This window comes from Mustela nigripes, chromosome 3 (genome assembly GCF_022355385.1).
Source record: "Mustela nigripes isolate SB6536 chromosome 3, MUSNIG.SB6536, whole genome shotgun sequence".
In the NCBI taxonomy this organism is placed as follows: domain Eukaryota; kingdom Metazoa; phylum Chordata; class Mammalia; order Carnivora; family Mustelidae; genus Mustela; species Mustela nigripes.
In genome coordinates, this window is record NC_081559.1 from 64813863 (window position 1) to 64828825 (window position 14963).

Here is a 14963-nt window from a genome sequence, read left to right on the forward strand (position 1 = left end):
TTCTTATCCTTGACCTCCCTGTCCAATTCCTTATAGTCAGCACCTTCATTGGGAGAAAGAAACTAAAGCCTGACCTGTCATTTAATCACTAGCCCTCCTAAAATAGTCAGACATTCTGGGGTGGGCGGAGAGGGGAGGACAATCCTAAATACAAGGTCTCTTTCCTCTGCTACTAAGACCATTCTGAGGCAAGCACTTAAGAAGCAAATTCTTTGGGTTAGCACCTTTGCTTCTAGAACTTCTCTTGGTCCTTATTTTTTTGTTTCTATTCTTTATCTTACTGTAATTGTCCTGTATTACAAGTCGCCTCACACTCTCTTTAGAAAAAAAGTTAGATATAAACAAACAAAACATATACTTGGGTAAACACCCTTCTCCCAAAACTTCATTATAAGCATCTTAAAGGGAGATGTTTCTGTCTTTAGTCAAAGAAAAAGTGGAAATGTACTAGTCAGGAGAATGCAAGCAATCAGGTAATTGTCACCCTACCCGTTTGGGATGAATGGCATAGAGAACTGAATTATGGGCGAGGAACAGAAAGCACAACTCTGGCAGCACATAAAGACAGGAGAACCATGAACACTCACCACAATTCTCCTCATCTGAGTGATCTCCACAGTCATTGTGCCCATCACACCTCCAGCGAAGAGGGATACAGTGGTGATTATTACAGCGAAATTCCCCGGAAGGTTTGCACGTCCTCTCCTCTACAAAGCACAGTCATTGCAAAGACTTCAGAAGCTGGAGGTCAAGAAATGCCAAGGTAGCACTGGCTTTCTTGTGAGACAACTGGAGAATTATGCTCCCATATTCTCAAAGCTTCCAGAGAGAGGAATGCTAACAGCATTCACGGTCAATATTCCTCTTTTGGCCAACCTGAACCTATCCTACTTCAACTTTAAACTGCTTTAAACTAGATTCATTCTTTTTTGGAGCAACTGCTCAAAAAATGAATTGACATCTGGCTTCTAATTTGCAACAAAGACCTGGAGAGGAAGATTAAGTGATGCTAACAGAACATTTCCATCTCACTGCCTTCAGTTGGTTAAATTCAGTGTTATTAAATTCAGTGTTAAAATAACCCATTATCTGCCTTTCTGCCAACTAAACCTAATATGCACTCACAGATATTCAGGTTTCCAGTTGAAGTGTATGGCTAATCTTGACAGATTCTATTAATTCATTTGACCTTCTGTCCCTAAGTTCTTTCCATGTTGCCAATGTGACTTAACAGCTTTCTCGTAGAAGATACGGACAGAGAGACATTCGGAATATGAAAATCTCCAAATAAGAAATGTTCTGATTTTGAATTATTCTTTTTAGAGATAGGTATCAAATCTTTTCTCTACCTCCTTCCATCAGTTTCAATAAATCTATAAAATTAGACAATTTAAACTTGTCAAGTGCAAATAACGATTCCACATTTAGGAGAAATTATGTAAGTTCCTAGTATCTTAATAATGTCTTCCCCAATTCCAACATTCCTCAGGATGGGATTTCATTTAAGAGGATATAAATTAAACTCCCCCAAAGTCCGCTAAATGCTTAAAAAAAAAAAAAAGTAACGTGTTACTAGAAAGATCAATAGATGATGCTTTTTCAGAGGTAATTGGAGGAGCAAGGACATGGGAAAGGCACTCTCCTCACCCAGAGCGCACCTGACGCTTCCGGGCTCTTGCCCCTCCCCCACACCCCTGCAGCCCCTCCTACCACAGCCTTGCTCATCGCTGTTGTCCCTGCAATCATCGAAACCGTTACACACAGCCCACTGTGGGATGCAGCGGTAGTTCGTTCTGCAGCTGAATTCTGTATGGTTGTCACAGTGATGGCTCACTGAAAAGACAGGAAAAAGCAAAGTTGGAACTGAATGTTCAGTCCAAAAGACACCTTCGCATTGTCATATGAAGGACCTGGTGTTGAGGAGGCAATTACCGTGTTACCAACTGGATTGATTCTGCCCACGTGTGTTGTTTTAGGTGTGATCTATTTACCCAGAGCAGAAAGCATCTTAAGTTTCCTCCCTGTCAAAGTATCCTTCATTTGTGTTACAGGATTAACTACGGGGCAGGGGGGTGGTGGAGGAGGGGAAGGCCTGGGCTTGAAGCAAAAAAACACCTGGGTGTCAGCTCTACCACTCAACAGAAACGTGACCAACTACTTAAGGTGAGCCTCAGTTTCCTCACCTGGAAAATGGAAATTGGTAAATGTACATTCCCTACTGGGCAGTGTTTCACTGAGGCTCAAATGAGAAAGTGCTAGACATACACTAATGGAAGTTCTTGTGATCGTATTTTGGAGAGTTAAGATATCCAGAGTACAGAGGAATGAGCCTCTTTCGGAACAAGGTCTGGTTCCACCTGCCAACCATACAGCTATACTTTCCTCAAGTGCCAGAATTAGCAGGGAGAGCCAAGACGGAGGGTGCCACGGGGCTGAAGTAGGGGCTTCCCTGTCATCTCGCAATCCACACGGGTCCTCCTGCTTTCCCATCCGTGCTCCCACATGTCCCTCCCGCAGAACTCACAGCATTCGGGCATGGGCTCATCCGAGTAGTCGCCACAGTCATTGTCCACATCACACTTCCAGTGCTGAGGGATGCAGTGATTATTAGCACACTTGAAGTAGCCCGGCCGGCAGAGCCGACTGGCACAGTTGTAGACATCTTCGTCCGAGTTATCCCCGCAGTCGTTCTCCGAGTCACACCGCCAGGCTTCGGGGATGCACCGTTTGTTGGCACACTGCCATTCGTTGGACTGGCAGCGGTGATGCTCTGCAGGGAGGGGCATTTGGTTGCTAGGCGTTATGGACAGACGTTCCTGATTTACATGGAGGGATCTTCGAGAGCTTCATCCTAACTTCTTTTTTAGAGTACTTTTGTCCTAATGCACTTATTATCAGCCAATACCACGACAACGTCAGTTATTCACTTGACTATTACTGACTCCTAAATTCTTAAATATCTTTCTCTTGCATGCAGAATTAGGGGTTAAAGACAGTGTCACTGATGGCCTACTGAATTCTGATGGCCACCTCCCATCCCTATTCTCCTAATGGACAGTATTTCTCAAACTTTGTGTTTGCTGCTATTGTCAGACAGTGTTGTTTTCAGTTTTGCGGGTTTTCCCCCTTTGCTTTTCAAAAAATGGAAACACTAACAAATATCACATAAGCATCCTTAAAATGAGAGTAGGAAGCCCTCCTTTGGCCCCCAGTGTTCACTCTTGAGGAGGATTCCATGCACAGCACATGGCACCAAACCACCAAAGACAACACACCGTCTACCTCAACACTCTGCCTTGCGGAGACCCTAGTCTATCTTAAGAACCTCATAAAAATATAGGATGGGCTCTTGACTTTTTTCCTAGGACTCTAGACTGGTCTGGGGGTTAGGACATGCAGAAAATCCCCACAGAATCAGGATTGTTCACAATCTACTACAGAAGTGGGCCAAAGACGGTAACTGAACACACCACAGAGAATCTGGTCCTCGTCTGAGCCATCAGGGCAATCTTGGTGAGCATTGCACAGGAAATGTGAGCTGGTGCAGTTGCCGTCCTTGCACTGGAACTGTCCAAGCCGGCAGTAGCGCTGCGGGCAAAGCACCGGCTCGTCAGAGCCATCTGAGCAGTCTCTCTGCCCGTCGCACTTCCACCAGATAGGAATACACCTGCACAGAGAAAACACAGTGTTTCTCTTAGCAAAGCACAGGGGGTAGAGGCTACCTGAAGAGAAGACATCAAAACTGAATTCCAGGTAATTACACGCATGAGCTCCTTTACTGTGGTGTATTTTCAGAGAAAACATGACTAGAGGAGATGGACCACGTTTGTTAAGACCCAAATTCATGCTGAGAAAATGCTCTGACCTAATGATTACATTCCTGCCACAGAACACAGTGGACTATGTGTGTAGGGCTATGGTTCTGGTAGCAGGAAATGGTTGGGACTGTCGGCTGGGGTGACATAACAGACTGGTGGGTACTGGTTGGGAAGGCAGAAGGCATTTACATTTATTGAAAGCCTGGGTCAAGATCAATAAATGCTAGATTCTTAATCTAAGGTATTTTATTTAATCATCAAAACAATCTGCCATTGGATCTTAAATGCAATGGTTTGCATTAATGTCTCCTCCCTCTGACTCAGTATCCCCAGTCACCAATGGATTATGGCCACTGTGGCCATGTTTTGTAACAGATACAAATAATCAAAAGTGGATGTAAATGTGTAATCCTGGATCCTCCGGCATAATACTAAGAAGCTAGGCCAGTGTATGAGTGTGAAAGACAGAGAAACTCTACCACTTATTTTTTCCAGATTTTTATTTAAATTCTATTTAGTTAACATATAGTGTACCTGTAAGTTTCAGAAGTAGCATTTAGTGATTCATCACTTACACATAATACTCAGTGCTCAGCTCAAGTGTCCTCTTCTTAATCCCCATCATTCATTTAGCCCACCCCCAACTACCACCCCTCTAGAAACCCTCAGCTAAGTCTTTTTAAAAATACAGTTAATTAACATACAGTGTATTAGTTTCAGAGGTAGAGTTCAGTGATTCATCAGTCTTATAAAACACCCAGTGCTCATTACATCACGTGCCCTCCTTAATGTCTATCACCGAAATACCCCATCCCCTAACCCTCTCCCCTCCAGGCAACCTTCCATTTGTTTCCTATGATTAAGAGTCTCTTATGGTCTGTCTCCCTCTCTGACTTCATCTTGCTTTTGCCCTTCCTTCCTCTATGATCCTCCGTTTTGTTTCTTAAAGGCTTTGCTTCCCTTTTTTCCCCCTTCCCCTACGTTCACCTGTTTTGTTTCTTAAATTCCATATATGAGTGAGATCATATGGTATTTGTCTTGCTCTGACCAATTTATTTTGCTTAGCATAATACAGTCTAGCTCCATCCACATCACTGCAAATGACAACATTTGATTCTTTTTTGATGGCTGAGTAATACTCTCTCATATGTATACCACATCTTTCTTTATCCATTCCTCAGTCTATAATTTAGCTATTCTTGATGAGGCTGCTTTAACTTCACGGTGCATGTGTTCCTTCAAATCAGTCTTTTTTTATCTTTTTGGTAAACACCTAGCAGTGTGATCGCTGGGTCATAGGGTAGCTCTTAACTTTGTGAGGCGCCTCCATCCTGTTTTCCAGAGTGGCTGCACCAGCTCGTATTGCAACCAATGGTGTAGGAGGGCTCCCCTTCCTCCACATCCTCGTCAACACCTGTTATTTCTTGTATTGTTAATCTTAGCCATTCTGACAGGTATGAAGTGGTATCTCATTATGTTTTGGTTTCAATTTCCCTGACGATGTGTGGTATTGGGCATCTTCTCATATGTCTACTGGCCATTTGGATGTATCCTTTGGGAAAAAAATGTCTGTTCATGTCTTCTCCCCATTGCTTAACTGGATTATTTGTTTCTTGGGTGTTGAGTTTTATAAGTTTGGATATTTTGGATACTGACCCTTTACTGGAAATTCTACCACTCTTAAGGTCCACTTTTAAGTGTACACATATACAATCTTGATCCTGACACCTAAGACAATTTATTAGAAATTTAAAAAAAAAAAACCACGTAGTTTCTAGCTCCTTCTCTACAAAGAAATACTTGCATACATTTTGCTTAACAAACTGCTTCTATCCATGAAAGAAATTATCTGAGATTGGAGACTTGAGTGTGTTGGCGCATTCCAAATGAGCCACATTAACTATCCCAAATCTTTTTTTTTTTTTTTAAAGATACTTTTTTTTTTTTTTTCAAGATTTTATTTATTTATTTGACAGAGAGAGATCACAGTAGGAGAGAGGAAGGGAAGAGATCACAGAGAGAGAGGAAGGGAAGCAGGCCCCCTGCCGAGCAGAGAGCCCGATGCGGGACTCGATCCCGGGACCCTGAGATCATGACCTGAGCTGAAGGCAGCGGCTTAACCACTGAGCCACCCAGGCGCCCCCAAATCTTAATTCATTAGGAAACTCCCATCCCCTGGACCCTCAAAGTTCTGTGTGTGTCCATCCAAGGGGATGGAGAGGCAGTGGGCAGAGGGAAGAGCAAGCCTTACTTTTCACTGTTGGCACACCGGAACTGGGTGCTGGAGCACCTGGGCACGCAGACATAGAGGGTACCCAAACGAAGGGTTTGGAAGTCATCTGGACACTCACAGGTGAATCCATTTCCTCCTGCTCTGATGAGGCAGAGATGAGAACAGCCACCATTGTTGGTACCACAGGGATTGCTCACTAGTAGAAGGAAAATATGTTAGTTCACTTAGAATATCCAACACACATGAATTGATTGCCCACCTCATTAAACTAGTTATCGCTCAGTAAGAAAAATCATACCAAAGTTTCACGCTTTTTCGCAAAATTCATAAATGGGACAGATGGCAGAAGTGTAAGCAATGCTGTGCTTTGAGAAAACGGATCTATGTGCAACCAGAAGTGAGACATACCCGCTGGTGTTCTGGGCTAGAAAAGATGTGTTTCTCAACATCTTTGGAGAGTGGATGGGAAACTTAGCTTACATTCATGTGGCTAGACCTAACAGTTTTAATTTCTAGCAGATGCTATATTCTCTCATTCTAAGAATATGGGCAACAGAAGTATGGCCAAGAATGAGATGGACAGGTAAACTGTGTGGCATCTTTACTAATTTACTGGGTCACCACTTGTAGATGGAAATTAATTTGAACTTCTTTTTAAATGGATATAGATAGATACACATGTATGCATGTATATATATATTTTAATTAAGTAAACTCTATACCCAACGTGGGGCTCAAACTCATGATCCCAGATCAAGAATCACATGCTTTACCAACTGAACCAGCCACGTGCTCCTAATTCGAATTTTCACTAAAATAATATAAAGAATATTAACTTCCGGGGTAGGGGGAGACCCTGAGTATCTTTTATTTTGCCAATTCTCATTTTTCCTTACTTTCAAGCTTACCCCATTTTAAACAAAACACAACAAAGGAGGCCAAAAAAATCCATTCTGGAGTAAATTCTGAACTTTTGCTAGATTATCTATAAATCATGAAATGGCTTTAACTACATGATGAGGAATATAAGTTCACAAGAAAAAAAATATAATGAGACACTGTGTTGCTCTTAACATTATTACCTTCCAGATGACAAGCATATGTTTAACACACAAAATTTAATATTCAAATAGAAATTTACTAAATTGTGTTCTATAATTATTCTCACTTTCTTTTAAACATTTCTTTTAAATCAATCATTTTAATGGATTAATCTGGGTATTAGGGAATGACTGTTTATCTCTTGTTATAATTTATTGTGGTTACATAGGAAATGCCCTTATTTTTCAAGGATGTTATCTTAAATATTTAGGAGTGGAATATCACGATAGTTTTTTTTTTTTTAAGATTTTATTTCAGGGCACCTGGGTGGCTCAGTTGTTAAGTGTCTGCCTTTGGCTCAGGCCATGATCCCAGGGTGCTGGGATGGAGGCCCCCATCTTGCTCCCTGCTCAACAGGGAGTGTACTTCTCCCTCTCACTCTCCCTCTGTGCACTCTCTCTCTCACAAATTAATCAATAAAATCTTAAAAAAGAAAGAACATAGTACAGGAGCGTCTGTTGGCCGTATTTGCCACCACTTAAGAATATACACTGTGAGTGAAGTCAACTAGAAGATGGAGGAGCCAAGGGATCGATTAATGCCTAATCGAGTTATTTGAACACTTCCCAAATCAAACTATGCCCTTGACTTGCCAGTTATGAAATCCTTGTGCTTTGAGTCCATTTACAAGCAGATCTAAAACAGGCAGATCTCATTCGTAGCGATAGGCCTCAGACCAGTGGTTGCCAGGAGCAGTCAGAAGTCATGGACAGGGAAGATGCACAATGCAAGCTTGTCAAAAGTCACTTGACATGTATGTGTGGATCGAATTCTGGACTCTATTTTCTCCAATCTTAAGTCTATTCTTACTCCAGTACCATGCTTTGATTACCCACCCCCCCCCCCCCGCTTCAGCAACCCTCAGTGTGTTTCCTAGCATTCAGCATCTCTTATGGTTTGTGTCTTTCTCTGATTTCATCTTATTTTATTTTTCTAACCCTTCCCCTTTGTTCATCTGTATCTTAAATTCCACATACGAGTGAAATCACATGATATTTGTCTCTGATTTATTTTGTTTAGCATAATACCCTGTGGTTCTATCTACATCTTTGCAAATGGCAAAGTTTCTTTCTTTTTGATGGCTGAGTAACATTCCATTGTGTATATATACATCTTTATCCATTTATCTGTCAATGAACACCTAGACTTTTTCTGTAGTTCGGCTATTGCTTCTATTAACATTGGGGTTCAGGTGCCACTTTGAATCACTGTTTGTATCCTTTGGATAAATACCTAGTAAAGCAATTTCTGGGTCATAGTTCTATTTTTAAGTTTCTGAGGAACCTCCATCCTGTTTTCAACATGGCTGTACCAGTTTGCATTCCCACCAACAGTGTAAGAGGGTTCCCCTTTCTCCACAACCTCGTCAACACTTATTGTTTCTACAGGTTTTATTTTAGCCATTCTGACTGGTTTGGCGCACTTTAAAATACTTCAGTCACTTCAGCTCAGAAAATACAGCAACACAACAACTGTTAATTCTTATCAAAAATGAAAACCCAGATTGATCTTTAAGAGTAAACCAGGTGTTAAGGGGGAAAAAAAGTTGTAAGCAGGTTTTCCCATATGTTTTGTAATAAACATTACCACATTAACAACATTCTCTTTGTAAATCATCATGTTTACCCTTAAATAAGAATGGCATGCGGAGAAGCTAAAGCAACTGGGCCAAACTTCCACACACTCACCAATTGGCTGCCTGTATGGATGATATACGCGGATGTCAAATGGTTTGTGTGTTGTGTTCACCAGCACAACCCTATCTGATCCATCATATTTGTTTCCCTTTTCAACTGTCCTTGTATTCCAGTCGGTCCAATAAATAGTATCTTCAAAAATGGTGATAGCAAAGGGGTGAGACAGCGTTCCGTCATATACCGTGTGCCGATGGCGGCCCTCCAAATCAGAGTACCTGGGGCAGAAGAAGAGTCACTCAGTCAAGCTAATCTTTCTTCCAATGACATTAATGACAGATGCACTGACAAATCAATTAATAAAATTCTACCTTCTCAGGGTACCTACAGCCCAGATCCTCCCCCAAACTCCTAGACTCTAATTAAAACAAAAGCTAAGCTTAAAACATATTTTGGACTAAACGAAACATGCAAAAATTGAAAAAGCCATGCTCAAAGAATTGTAATAGCCACAGTTGTTCAACCATCTCTTAATTCCTAACCACAGCTGCTTTGCTGGACATACAGCTGGTTCAGCTCTTAGAGGCTTATAACCGCTCCGATTAATGTTCTCCATTCAACATCCCTGGGACACCATTTTCGTTTCCTAAGTCACTGGAAGAAATTAGAGGAGGGCAATACAAAGCTGGAATTTTGCCTTTTCATGAACATTTCTGAGGAGAAGCTGTTCTTAGGAAATACCAAGATTCTTGGTGTCACATGCGAGGAATATGCCAACTCAGATAGAGTACAGGCCTGCAGGCTTCACTCTGCTTACTGTGGCAGCACATTTATTATTAATCATGCCCTAGGCTCTATTTCTGAATACTTTTCCAGACAATTAAAATTCCAGAGGAGGTTTTCTGATTTCAAGGTATCACAGAGCATCCATGGCCAGATTTCCAGTCCTTCCAATTCCAATATCTCACTCATTCTATGAGTCTATGTCAAAATACTGGTATTTTAATATTTTACAATTTTAGACTAGACCCTAAAATCCAAAAAGGAAGTGGGGAGAGCTAGCAGCTAATAAATTTGATGCTAGCCATAAAAAATTAAAAAGGCTGTCCAAAAATGACAATTTATGTGAACTTATAGAAGCCATAGGAAAACTTCATGGCCAATGTTACAGGACAATTAGATCTCAATTTTAGAAATGAACAGTTTAAAAGGAGGACAAGGAAATTAAGATGAGTTGAGGACTAAGCTGTCTGCAATAGAGGAGAGATTACTACCTCTATTCTCTACAGGAAAATAAAAGAAGTAAAAGCACCAGGACAAAAACCTGATGGATCTGGCTTCAACGTTCATACTCTTTCTACTATACCATAACCACAGAGCTCAGTATTTCCTATAGGCAGTTTTAGTTGAAAAGGACTTCAGAGTGACTTCTAACACAGAGACCAGTTAGAATCTACATGGGAATAACACATTAGCAATACAAGTCCTAGTATTTGGAATAAATAGTTGCTTGGTTCACTTTATCCTGTTCTATTTACGTACTCAATGTAACCCAGGTGGGCATCTGCCCAGTAGAGTAGATCATTGGTGTAATCAATGGTGATGCCATTGGGCCACTCTATCTTGGTAGAGATAATCACAGACTTATTCCTTCCATCCATGCCTACTCTCCCAATGTAGGCTCGGTCAGCCCAGTCTGCCCAGTAGACATGCCTATTGGAGGAAACACAAAAGGTCAGTCCCTGAAGTTAAAAAAGTCAGTAGCCAAAAGACATAACTCTTCTCCAATCAGAATTCTACACACTGTCTCAGAAAGGAAAAAAAAAAAATGACAGAAAATAATCTAAAAGTGGATGATGTATAGGAAATGCTCAAGAATGAACATGATTAACTGGGCATTTCAGTGGATTTGACATGTAGAGTCAAGTAAAGGTGGGTTGTTTTTTGTTTTTTTGTTTTTAACTACAATTTCTCTGCATGCAGCCAAAACAGGTAATCTGAAAAGTGAAATGGTGTGTCATGGCAAAGAAAACAGAAGAGCTGATGAATATCATTTGAGGATGCCATGCTTCTACCCATTACAACTAAACCATTTACCAGTTAGGAAGAGCAGAAGACAAATCCCAGCAAGATACTGGCCTTGAGATAACTATGTCAACAGCCTTTTTGGTGACAGAGGCAGAATATGGGCATGAGAGAAGAGCCCAGGATTACAGGGAGACAATACCCGTATCGCGGGTGAAGGACAATTCCTCTGGGATGATCAAAGCAGAAGGTATTGTTGTCATCCACACAGTGCTCAGCCAACTTGCGGCGGTATCGACCATCAAGGTCAGAGACAGAGAGGCAATTCAGGTAGGAATCCACCCAGTAGAGCTTTCTGAAATGGAAAGCCAGGAGTTACGACGACAGACGTTTTACTTGGGAAACAGTATATAGTAGTCACTGAACTTCCTATCCAAGCTACAGTGGAATCCCAAAGCCAACTGTTAGAAGGCACTTCCCCCAAGAAAACAGTGGGGGAAACAGGAAATGGACTTCCCCGCAAAGAGGCAGAAGATTCAAGAGCGAGCTATAATTCCCACTGTCACATAGGGAATTCTGGGGCCACACCTCACACAAGGATTCTGGCTTTACTTTCTTAATGCAGCATAAGCATCCTTCCCAGGCAAGGTAAGAGCTTAGAGGAGCAGGGATGTGGAAGAGAGAGGCATTAAGTGTTGTGAACCACAGTTTAAATGGTAGAGCCAAGGAAACAGACTTATCTAAGTGAATTATTGAGACTGCATGAAGGAACTCTGAATTATGGCCACAAGCTTAGATTTGATTCTCTATTGGTTATAATATACTTTTTAAAACCATTTCAACTTTTAGAGAGCTCCTCAGTGTTTTCTTACCTGGCCACCCAGTCCACAGCCAGACTTTCTGCAGCTGGTAGTCTGTGATTTATGATTGTCTCCCTGTTTGTCTTATTTAGAAACATTCTCTCAATGACTTTATTCTCCGTATCAATCCAATACAATCTCTTTTCTACTCGGTCAAAATCGAGGGCCACAGCATTGCCCAGTCCTTGCAAAATGAGGGAGTAAAAATGGCCATCTGTAGTGAGATTTCTCAAATAGTAACGGTTGCTAAAAATGAGATAGGGCTCGATGTTACTGTTCTGCCGGCAGCTCTTTCCGTCTGGTTCTCGGATGTAGCCTGGGGCACACTTACAGATGTAGGAGCCCATTACATTCTCGCACATCTGACTACAGACAAAGGGTGTCTCCTTGCATTCATTAATGTCATTGCAACTCCGTTTGTCAGCCAGAAGCTTGTAACCAGGAAGACAAGAACAATAGAAACTGGTGAGGGTGTCCGTGCAGTTTTGGTCACAGCCACTGAGCCAAGGGTCACTGCACTCGTTAACGCCTGTAAGTAAAAGACAGGTATTAAAGATGCTAAAATGTCCACAATATACCCACCAGAGTGGTCCAAAGTCAAGCTTCCCTCTGGACAGCCTATTTATTAATGAAACATGCTAAAAGAATACAGACAATAAGGGTTTTCTAAAAGCCAGAGATACTCAAAATTCCCTATTTCTCAACTTCCTCCCCAATTAATCCTTCACCAGTGGTTTTAACAACTAATATAATGAACAAGCTTATGTCTGACTTCTAATCCTACAGCTGCCAATCTCCTTGTAACCAATAATTTAAAAAGTAACATGGCAGAAGAGAGAAGAAAGTAGAGCTGAAGAAAAGCGCCTGGCCAGTGGTGTGCTGGTAAAACAGATCTCGGGGGTAGGGAGATGCTGTAATTTGTAGCATCTTCCATTTTGGCCATGTGACTCTCATACCATGGCCAATTTCAGGTTACCAGAGTGACCTCACTGGACACAGAGCTGGAAGAGATGCATACATTTGGCTCCCACAAGATAGGATGAGCCACCCAGCAGTCCACTGGGTGTCCTTCTGGCTGGTCCTGTGACACATGGCCAAGCTCACCCAGAAACTATCTACATAGGGAAGAGAGTATGTTCCTAGTAATTATATTTTATAAATGCCCAACTGGTTTACCCATGAAGGTTGGAGTGAGAGGGAGTTTAAAACTCTCCGATCACCTGAAGATGAAAATGAACAGGGGAAGGAATCCTAGTAGAGGGAGACCTCAGAGAAGTCGTTTCAAGGGTTCAAAGTGATTGTCCTGCTTAACAATGGTGTTAGCTACTAATGGTATGAATCTACTCATCTTCTATTTTCTGTAATGACTGCCTAACTGATGAGTTAGCCTAAAAATGTTTGTGTACTAACTTCATATACTAAGAAACGCTTGCCTTTTGATAAAAAGAACAAAGACAAGCAATAGTCATTTTCTGGTAACATTCTACTTAGAGGACAACTGGAAAAGTCCTGGTGAGTCATGAAGTGTTGAGAAACCACATTCAGTTCCCTGGTTTTCCTTTTCCCAAATCCTCTGTTATACTCACCACATCCTTTCTCATCACTGTTGTCCAAACAGTCATCTAGGCGGTTGCAGATTTTCACCATATCGATGCAGTTCCCATTGTCACACTTGAACTGATGAGGGGGGCACGTGGTCTCTGGAGTGTGGCACAGGTGCTCCAGCTCGTCAGACCCATCACCACAGTCGTTCTCCCCGTCACACATATACTGCTTATAAATGCACATCCCGTTCTGACAGGTGAACTTGTTCTCGCTGCAGGTGGGGTAGGAGCAGTCCCTCTCATCACTGTAGTCCCCACAGTCATTGCGCCAGTCACACCTGTGTGATGAGACCAGTACCACTCCTGGAGAGGCTGACAAGTCCCAACTATCACACGCTCAGGGCCTTGCTTCCTCCTCTGTCTACCTGAATGTCAGGCCGAGCATTTCAGTCGCAAGGTTACCCATGTCCTTAGTTCTCCCTCTCCTGGAATCACTATCTACCCCACCAATCTCCAGTTCCAGAAGAATCTAATATTTAGCATTCTATATGATCTCTCCAGGTGCTGGTGGCTACCATTAGAAATGGCAATCTAGAGATATTAAAAATAACTGCATTCATTTTTTAAGCAGTCAACAAATTAAACATAAACTCATAGTTCTGGTGTTCATCAGATCTGTTCATGAGACAATGAGATGACTTATGGGCACAGGCAAATTCCTAGGCAGCCAGATGACAGAAGTGCCCACATCCAAATGAACATGTATTATACATAGGAAGATCACTATGTGTCCTCCAAGAACATGTATGTATCTTCCGCTCGGAGTAATGGTTACATTGTCCTGTTCCTTCCACCTTTAATCGTAATACCCTGCCACCCACCATGAGCTGTGAGTAGTCATGGTGCTGGAAAGACGGAGAACCAGCAGAACAGCAAGGCTGTGGGCAAAGGAACAAGGCACTTCCTAGTCCTATTTGGGGACCTAACATTCCCAGGCATCACAAAGACAATAAGGTTCCCTGAAGTTCTGTAAGCCAGACTGCTATTTCTTTTCTACATTATTCCAAAATCCTTGGCAAGTTATGATTACTGAAGGGGTTCCTGCTGCCAGTAACAAAACATAAGCATAAAGGAATCATGGAAGTCAAAAGCAAGGAATTAAGTATAAAAGCACCTTGGATAGGGATTGGCAAAGCTTGTGCTTGACAATTCATAAAAGGATTTACCATGGAGGGCATAGGGCCTAGAGGCTTAGCATTAGAAGACGTCAAGGTACCAAAGCTGAATGTGGTCAGTTTTATAACTGATCTATGGTCAGGTCAGTAACGAGCAATGCCATCCATAAACCTAGGGCACTGGCTAAGTGACTTAGAACAAAATGTGTGTGTGTAATAGTAAAGAAAGTTGTGATCAGAGCAAGCTGGTTCAGCCCCATTTGTTCTCCCAGGAGCTGCTTAACTCATTTCCAAATGATCTGAAACACAAACGCTTTCTTTTCCTCTAGCTTAGATCCCACTCAAAAGGAAGAAAAAAAAAAGTCAGTTTGTAAAGTAAATCAGAAGGTTTTTGGACATAATTGAACATTACTATTCCAGCAAACGGCTCACAACTCAGTCTTATCCAGATTCCTCGGCAGCAACAGTAATGAGCTAGGAAGAAAAAAGTCAAAAGGAAAAATGATCCCCTTGACCATCTCTCAAATAGGGGAAAACACATTGTGCCAAGCAAGCAAAAGTGCACATGAACAG

The 14963-nt window shown here is 41.8% G+C and overlaps 1 protein-coding gene across 1 annotated transcript in view; it reads right to left on the minus strand.

Annotated features, from left to right (window-relative positions):
• LRP2 (LDL receptor related protein 2) overlaps nucleotides 1-14963 on the minus strand; it is a 201086-nt gene that overhangs the window by 36173 nt on the left and 149950 nt on the right. Inside the window, exons 49-58 of the mRNA XM_059394122.1 lie at nucleotides 13258-13553; nucleotides 11684-12200; nucleotides 11014-11166; nucleotides 10329-10499; nucleotides 8841-9064; nucleotides 6070-6247; nucleotides 3471-3667; nucleotides 2525-2770; nucleotides 1711-1833; nucleotides 588-707 (exon numbers count right to left, since the gene is read on the minus strand). Coding sequence (XP_059250105.1) covers nucleotides 588-707; nucleotides 1711-1833; nucleotides 2525-2770; nucleotides 3471-3667; nucleotides 6070-6247; nucleotides 8841-9064; nucleotides 10329-10499; nucleotides 11014-11166; nucleotides 11684-12200; nucleotides 13258-13553 — 2225 coding nt within the window. The remainder of the gene's footprint in view (nucleotides 1-587; nucleotides 708-1710; nucleotides 1834-2524; nucleotides 2771-3470; nucleotides 3668-6069; nucleotides 6248-8840; nucleotides 9065-10328; nucleotides 10500-11013; nucleotides 11167-11683; nucleotides 12201-13257; nucleotides 13554-14963) is intronic.